At 38.8% G+C, this 9228-nt stretch overlaps 1 protein-coding gene across 1 annotated transcript; it reads right to left on the bottom strand.

The window, feature by feature from the left end:
• Positions 1-804: 804 nt before the first annotated feature.
• On the bottom strand, positions 805-8917 carry LOC103718643 (nucleosome assembly protein 1;1-like). Its single transcript, XM_008807558.4, has 12 exons — positions 8715-8917; positions 8580-8623; positions 8334-8429; positions 3082-3174; positions 2774-2864; positions 2629-2690; positions 2350-2534; positions 2035-2212; positions 1896-1939; positions 1423-1621; positions 1304-1321; positions 805-1195 (listed from the first exon to the last, which is right to left on the bottom strand). Exons 1-12 carry the CDS (start codon positions 8785-8787, stop codon positions 1139-1141), a joined length of 1140 nt encoding a protein of 379 aa, XP_008805780.2. The 5' UTR covers positions 8788-8917; the 3' UTR covers positions 805-1138.
• Positions 8918-9228: the final 311 nt, after the last annotated feature.

The following is a 9228-nucleotide window of genomic DNA, read 5'->3' as shown; positions in this document are numbered from 1 at the left end:
CTCTCTCTCTCCTCTCTCTCTCTCTCCTCAATCAGGTAGCCTTTCGCTAGCCATTACAGGCATTTTTCATTCAGTACGATGAAAATGGAAGAGAATATAATGGGCGAAATTGCAAATAGCATGGTTATGAAAAAGTTCCCCATATTTCTCGGAGATGATTTCTAGTATCCTAATTTTTTTTTTCACTAAAAACGGAAATATTATACATAATATGAATACAACCAAGAAAATTAAAAGGCAAGACATCGCGAAGAGAACTGAGCAACTCCGCCTCTCACCCAGAGATGGTCTTCAGAGTGGTTGGCAACAAAAAAAACCACTCAATCCCCAGCTCCATTTGCCTCTCTAAATATATGTTTCACCTGAAACACATCCCACAACAAACCATGGTCCGAATATCTCTTAGAAGTAGGTGATAATTGCCGACCCTCCTTCAAAACTTGCAGAATTCATCCAATGTCTGTTAAAGAATATCTCTTAGAAGTATCCCAATTTTTTTGGAGAGTTTTTCCTGGCCTATTTAGGATGGAAAATGCTAAAGCAACATGCCATAAAACTCAGGCGCAAGGTGACGAGGAAGCGCGGAATCAGAGAGACAAGGAAAGGAAAACACCATGCATGAGACGATGCCGCGCACTGGCTGATACATAATTTGACAAGCTGCGTGCTGTCACAATGTTACCAGAAACAGCTTTAACCAAATATAAATTACGTATTCTGAATCCAATCTTTTAAACATCAAAAAGTAGCTCTACGGAACCATACAGAACCATGAAAGCAAAACTTACATCATACTCAAAAACCTGAAGGCATAACAGCAGTCTGCTATATATAATAAATATAAGAATTAATGGTTCATCTGTGTACACACTAGGCAGTAAAAAAAATCTTCCCCAAGGACCCCAACCAACCAAACATGCATGAACATAATACGCGATACCCACACACGAGTAAAAGAATAGCTACCACGGATTAGAGACACCAAAAAAATTCGGTTCCCCCACCCTTCTTTCTCAGTTTTTCCAGATAAAAAGACAGCAGGGAATGAGAACAAATTCAGTTTAATTGACCAACACCTCAAAACAGACCCTCCAAACTTTAATCTAAAGGTCCAGAAAATACTTCATTCATAAAAAGTTTACTGCTGCTTGCATTCAGCTGGCCGATCCCCTTGTTGATCTTCCCCTCCATTTTTCTGCAGTAATACAACCATCATTTAGAAAATAGACCAGGACACAATAAAGGCTATTAAAATTAAGAAGAGTGTACAGACTAAGATCAAGAGGATGAGTGGATATCTCACCTTCTTTGTTGTAGCCATCTGCTTGGGACAATAAAACAGATCAAAATTAAGCATATGAGTATCAACTATTAGAAAACCAAAAGAGTAGAGTTAGTATCTTAGTAATTTCAGAGATATACCTTCCTCTTGGTCTTGCCTTCATCCTCAACATCATCGTCCTCCTCCTCCTCCTCCTCCTCATCCTCTTCTTCATCTTCATCATCCTCCCCATCTTCATCTTCATCATCATCTTCTAAGTCTTCAAAATCATCCCCCTGAACAGCCTCCCCCGTGAACCACAAAACAGCATGAGGAATTATTTTGTCTCTAATAGCGGACCTGCAGGACAATGACGCCATCAACTCAGTACGTGTATAGGGAAATGCATGAGCTTGCATGATAATGAGAAGGGTTCATCTCCACAATAATCCTATGGGCAAACCATTGCCGGTACTTGCAAACAAATGTCAAGAGACAAGATGGCCAAATACGATTCTGAAAATGTTATCTCGATTTCACTTTTTTCCTGTTTTAACAGAATAAATACATCCTTTTTGCCTGTCTTCAAACTGTAGTAGGTCTGCTCAAATGCGAGAGAAAAAGAAGGGCTCACCCAATATCATAATCTTGCTCCATTTGACTCTGTAGCTGCTCAGCCTGTTCAAAGGCAGAAGAAGACAAGTTACTAATCTGTTTGATTTTCTTCTCATAGTTTCTTTTCTCCGGGAAGGTAGGTCATGATGTCAACTTACAGTGTCTTCATCAATATCCTCATCATCATCTGGGACTTGTGGTGGGTTAAAGAAGTTGAAAAAACTTTCACAATCTTCAGTTTTGGTGATGGGCTTGGCATTCTTTGAACCCTTCTTGGGCTTCTTTTTCATAAGCTTCTGAGTCAAGCACATCCCTGGCAACCATTCAATTTGAGTCCTACAACAGAAGGAAAGAAAAATGTGATGAGATTTTCAATAAAGAAAAATCCTTAAAAGATAAATATTTAGCAGATAAATAATAAAAAAACTACTGCCTTGGATAAATATTTAGCAGATATATAGAAAAGAAAATACCCTATTGCTTTCTCTAAGATTGGGTCTTCTTCATCAATCATGTGATATGTTTTTGACAAGATGGAATTCTTGAAATAAGGGTTAGGATCAAAGAAAAACTCAAGCTTGAAACCCTTAGGATTATCAATTCTGGACCATTTGATATCCTTTAGATACTTGAGAGCTCCCTCATCACGCTCTTGAATCTGGGTTCAAGAAACATAATTCAACTCTCATAGGTTACCTATCCAATTCATAAGGACTAAAAGAACAAAAAACATGGCACTATACACTCATTACCTCCTCAGCCAGCACTTCATTTGTTTTCATAGCAGCAAGCCAAAAATTTGGCACACCTTTTTCTGATGCATGAAAGCTCAATAAGCATACAAGAAAATAGAAATGAATTCAACAAACATTTGAGGTCACCAGTTCCGCCACAAACCTTCACTAGCTTTATCTTCACTTGGATTTTCCTCTACATGTTCATTTGTAACACCTTCAACTTCAGCCAATCCATTCACAATCTCATACCTCTACATTTTTTGATGAGCAAAGACAAAAATAATGAGATTTGCCACTAAAAGCAGTAGAATAACAATAGGTTACACTTTTGGTGATGTCTGTATAGCAACCAAAACATGCCACCAGAAAATATTTACCAAGTCTTCGAAATTTTTGAAGCACCAGAGAAATGCTTGTGGAAAAAGTAATGACATATTTTACAACATTATTCATCATTAAAGAGCATACCTTGCTGTATAGTGGCTCATAAAGTTTCTGATATTTAGCTTCAAGAGCAGCTCTTTCCTCAAAAAATTTTGCCTCAAGTTCATCATGTTGGCCCTAGAAAATAAAACGCAGTCAGAATATTCACAATTCGGTGTAATTAAACTTGCAGGCCTACTCATAAACTTGACTTGAAACACACACTACTTCAGGTTACAAGCAATATCTTTGGACCATTCAATCACACAAATCATCAATGTGAGGAACTAAAACTACTTAGCCATTCAATAGAAAGGCAAAAAATTAAAAAAAAATAAGCAAATAATAAGCGAACTTATTAGGGCTGAAATCAGATCGGATATAGATCAGATACTAGTATATCCATATCCATATTTGTTTTGTTTGACATATACAAATATGGTTACAGATGTTAGTCGAATTCAAAAATTTATATCCATATTTGTTTTAAATAGATACGAATACAAATTGGATAATGGAAGCATGGATATAAATACTTATAATTCGGATAATTAAACTGTATAATCACAGAATCAAAATATTACTAAGTGGATGATAAATTAAGTTCATAGCATGTTAATGTGGTCATTTATTTCTCTTACAAGTTCATGAGTGCTATATATAATTAAATAAGATTACAAATCAAATCGGATAATCGGATACAGATCAAGTAATTATCTCTCCATATCCATATCCGTTTTTCTTTGATAGATATAGATACGAATATTAGTCAGATGGTCCAAATTTTATGCATATCCGAATAGATTCGGATATGAAAATGGATCCGGATGGATATTATCCGATTTACTTTCACCCCTAAAACTTATTTCAAGGGTCATGAATATGAATAAAAGGGGGATCAATAAGGAAAGAACAGATTAATTCAGAGTATATGCCTCCTCCCTTCACTCCCCATCTGTCAATCATTTATCTGCTCTTACTCATATGCAATGCATATCTGAGCATCATCAAGACAGTCAGATGAACCTGAACTATACCTCACACCAAGGCAAGTTAGGCTCAAGCATCACCCTATGCAGGTAGAATTTGGGCCATGTTATCCCGTGCACAATTTCTTTGAACATAATATGATGGTTCAATGGTGGAACAGTTCAGTTATGCATTCAAAACTTAGCCAAAAAAAAATTGAACCAATCCAAGCTAAGCTATGATTCGTGACTAGGACTATGTGGCAGAATAAACCACCAGACTTCACAAGCCTATTGTAGATTTAAGTATACAAGCAATTCATATATGTAGTAGAAAAGAAGGGGCACTAAATTGAGAAATGAATTTCGCTAAATGTTCAAGAGTATTATTCTCATAGTCATCAAAATTTTTTTACTTGCTCCCTAGAAGCAAGGAGCTGGAGTTGAATAAAAAATTTAATGGAGCAGTGCTGTTCATTTTTTTAAGGTGGCACAGGAAAAAAAGGTGGTGTAGCAATGTAGTTCAAGAGGCATAGTCCAAGAACCAACTAATGATACTTGCTTCAATAGTTGGACCACTAAATAACCTTAACGTGTAACTTGCACACCTGTCCTGAAGTATATAAATGAATAGAAGGGCCAATCGCTGCAACTTTAAATGCGATGGTTATAGGATGGCTATATCAGATGCGAAAAATCTGAGTAGCTTGCTGGAAGCCAAAAGTCAGGATGTAATGGTCATACCAAAGATGAGATGATGAAAAATATATGTATCTAATTAAAAGTTACGTTTTTCACTGAAGCATAAGAAACATCAAGACCATGAAGTTATATTACAACTCACAAGTGGACTGATTCACCACAAGCCACAAGCCTCACCGCGTCAACTTTCCTTGAGAGTCATTCCCATAACAACTGAAATTTGGTATTTCACCTTTTCAAATCCTTGGTCAGAACTTCCATAAAGTTTAAACCTCCCAATTGGATTCCCAACCTTTCCACACAAGCCTTCAAATTTTGATTGCACATGCAGTTAGACTCTCGATCTATCCTAAGTAACAATTATGGATGCTTTATTATTACATCGAGAACTAATAAGTATAAATACAAAGAAAATTGAAACAGAACAAAAGACCCAATTTTCAATTAAATATGAAGTTTGAATTGATGAGAGGATCGTGCAGGCTTTGAAACATGTTTTATGATCTTTAAAACTGCTATACGTGAGTATTCTGCCCCTCATTAATCCCAATCCTAGAGCTTTGACACATGATTTTATCCCTACTTTACCACCTTTCTGCAAATAAACTTGAAGCAGTAATCAAGACGGTACCTGCTACAACAACTGGTGATCCAGACTCGATGTGACCACTTTGACTACTACGAGCAGGGCTGGACAGGGTGCAAGAGCGAGATTCGGTATATCGAGAAGCTGAGTCGCAGCTAAACTTTTGAAAGCTATAACTTGGTCATATGATGGTCGATTGAGATTTTTTTTTTTTAATTGGGTATCTTTTCGAGATCTACAACTTTGGGCAGGTTGAATCAAGCTGATATTCAATCATTTAGACCCTGAAATGGCCTAGTCAAACCAAAAAAAAAAAGGGTAAAACTTTGACCAGACATAACTCTCTATCCGATTAGAATTAGGCAGAGTGACAAAAGATAGAGTTGATGTAGAAATCGAGATCTACCTCCTTGAAAGTTTTAGCTTTTTTCTATTAGAGATGTCTTTTTTTGGAAAAAAGAGTCTTACAAAAATTAGGAAAAGAAATCCGACTCAAATTATGTTAGGGCGGACCTCACATTATAAATAGAGGCTATGTATCTCGTTTTTTTAAAGATTAATGAAAAAAAAGGACTTAAAACCCTACTTTCGAGATTCCTCCATCTTCTTCTACTTATCTTTCGAAAGCTTCGAGTTAAGCGGATCGAAAAAATCTTCCTTCTCTCTGATCGGATCAAGTTGGTATCAGGGCCATGCTCTTACTTGGTAAAATTCCAACTTGATCTGATCAGATCAAGTTGGTATTAGAGCCTCGATCCTCTACATCTATGGGAGCCTCTGTTTACAGTCCCAATGCGTGAGCAATACAAACAATTAGGAGAAGGCCTATCCATGCTTCAAGTACATCGAAGGACAAAAGCGAGTATGACTGCTAGTTCTTCCTCAACGGGTGATGATGAGATACAAGGACGTCTCATACAGCTAGAGGAGAAGATTGCCCAACTCACCGAGATCGTTTCGAGATTGGCAATATCTTCAACACAAGCACCAACAACTCTTGTTGCGAAGCTCTCCTACAGCTCGAGATGAAGAACCACCATCCAGTGAGGATAGTGAAGATGAGCAACCTATGGGTATGAGAAATCTCTAACCGTTTGAAGTTAAAGCTTGAATCAAGATTCCTGTACATGATGGGGTTGTTAATGCGGAAAAGCTAGATAACCGGCTAGACCCGTTAGAGACATACTTTACTATCTATAAATACTCTAGCGCCAGAAGGTAGCTTTTGCTCGTCTTAAGCTTTCTAGCAATGCTCTTACCTGGTAGAATTCGTACATGAAGAATAATGGCATTTCAAATCTAACATGGAACAAATTCAAAATCCTAATCAAGAAACAATTCTATCCAATCAGCCACGAGGATTGATGGATCAAGTGGCAATACCTACGGCAGAAGTATGATCAGTCTATCTAGGACTATACCATCGAGTTCCACAAGCAAGCAATCTCCCTCGAAATCTCCATCGACAATAATGCAATTTTTATGAAATACATCGGAGGTCTCACGAGAGCATCCGAAAGGAGTTGAAACTCTTCAAAGTTGAAGATATCAGCGAAGCCAATATGAAGGCCATGAGGATTAAAAAGAAAAATCAGCCTACGAAAGGTACAAAAGGCGACAAGTTTAAGAAAGACAACGAAAAATCAAGCCAGAAGGGGGAGCAGGGCAAGAAACAGGCCAACACAGCTCAAAGAATTTATTGTGATCATTGTGACCTCCGTGGATACACCAAAAAGAAGTGTTGGAAACTTCACCCCGAGCTACGACTGAAGAGGAAGACGCAGAAAGAAGAGGATTCCAAGAAGAAGAGAAAGGTGGTTCTCAATTCTGTCGAAGTTGAGGAGTTACGTAAGCTTAAGCAAGCAAACTCCAAATTGAGCCTGATAGTGAGGAAACCCAAGACAGCAACCGAAGCAGATCTATAGGCACAAGAGAAACTCTTCCGCCTGAAGATCCAGATGAAGCATAATATCATTGAGGCTATCGTAGATTCTGAAAGTCAGAAGAACCTCATCTCTAAAAATCTGATTTATAAACTGGAGTAGCAGACTAAGCCTCCTCCACGTCCCTACCTCTTGGTTGGATTCAGAAGGACGTTCAATTGAAGATCACTAAGCAATGTACCTTCAAATTCGCTGCAACTGAGAGAGATATTGACGAGGTAACTTGTGAAATAATTTCTTTGGATGTTTGTCAAGTTATCCTTAGGAGCCCATCCTTTTGGGATCGAGAAATTTCACCAAAATAGCTACATTAGCATCCCTGTGAAATTAAGTCAGTGAAATTTCTCATCCCTTGTGAAGTAATTCCTCATCCCTGTTTTGAACTTGAAGTTATCCTTGGGAGCCCATGTTAAGTCAGTGAAATTAATACTGGTTCAGATTTCAAGAAACCAAGCTTCCACACCCCCCCCCCAAGAAAAAAAAAATCTACAAGTTCTCCTGTGGAGCATATTTTTTTTTTCAAAAGAAACATTTGGTGAACTAATTTTTATGCACCTAACCCCCTAAATCTTCTTATTTCAATAATACTTTTTCCACGATCCTACATTTGTTAGGATCATCTGATGAACCACGTGACCTAAGCAGCATGTCCTTTGCAAGATAATCATGGACCGTGAATGAGAAGAACACTAAATTTAAGCATGCTGCCAATTAAAAGTACACCTACTTAAAAAAGAAAAAAAATATCATGGATCAAAAACCATATATACATGGAAGAGTTTATGAATCTAACAATCTAAAAAAGCACGCACATAACTTATGATTCTCGGCATTCTTGTCAAATTTTAGCATGCAAGTCTTTCCTTCCTTGTATTTGGTTTTCCAAAAATAGATTTTTTCCACAACTAAGTTGCAGCTAAAACCTAAGATGCACTTAAAATAACAGAAACCTGAAACCCTAATAAGAATCGCCAAAAGAATATGGGGACCGTCAAAAAGAGAAAGGAAAGCTATAAACCCTAAGAAGCACCAAAAAAAAAAGAAACCTTTGAGACGAAAAACATATTCAAAGGATCAAGATAAGATGAAAGATCAAACCTGGATCTCCCTCAGCACCTCAACGCGCTTCCTGACCTTCGGCGAGAGGGTCTCCAGCACATCAGAGCGCTTCCCTGTCAGGCTCTGGAGTTTGTTCTGTATCAAGAACACATCAACTTATTATTTTTTCATTTTTTTTAAGAATTCTCAATATAGAAGCAGAGCAAAGAAGAAAACGCAGACGAAGCAAGAAATAGTGATCAAAGTGCGAAAAATCAGTTAAAAAAAGAAAGAAAGAAAAGCCACCTTGAGAGCATTAACAAGACCGGCTCGGTCCTCCGCGCCCATAGCTACATATCAAGAAACAACCCAAACACATAAGAACAGAGATCAAGAAGTAAAAAAGAGATCCAAGGGAATGAACGGAAGGAAGAAAGAAACCTGGAGTGACGGCAGGCAGAGCGGAACCGAGATCAGAGAGATTGATGTTGTCCTGTTGCTTGTCGTTGCTCATTGTCGTCGCCTCGCCTCCGCCGAGATGAGAGAGGGAGAGAGGAACCCTAGAGAGGGGGATATGGAGGCGAGGAAAAGAGGGGGATAGAAAGGGGAGGCAAGGCCGGTTTATATACTGGTGGGGGGAAGCCGTGGGTGTAGGGTTTTCTTCCTCGCTCTTAAAACGGCGCGGCCGGACGGGGCCCTGCTTCTTCTTTCGAAATTAGAGACCCAGAGGAACCCTACTCTCTGAAAGTGACGTCACCGCAGCCAGGGGTGGCGGTGTGGGTTCGTTTCTGGGTACAAATTTGGGTGAGGGAGAAGTAGTCTGGAAATAGTAGACATCCGGCGCGCAACGAGCGAGAGCGGGGGCGAACCGAACGGGGCGCGGCTCCGGTCGTCTTGTTTCAGACAGCGGCGCAAGGTGGGTCCGCTCCAGCCAATAGTGAACCGACGCATGGGC

This window comes from Phoenix dactylifera, chromosome 8, assembly GCF_009389715.1.
Source record: "Phoenix dactylifera cultivar Barhee BC4 chromosome 8, palm_55x_up_171113_PBpolish2nd_filt_p, whole genome shotgun sequence".
NCBI lineage: Eukaryota > Viridiplantae > Streptophyta > Magnoliopsida > Arecales > Arecaceae > Phoenix > Phoenix dactylifera.
The sequence above is the reverse complement of the archived record's forward strand: the minus strand, read 5'-3'. Positions and strand labels throughout refer to the sequence as shown.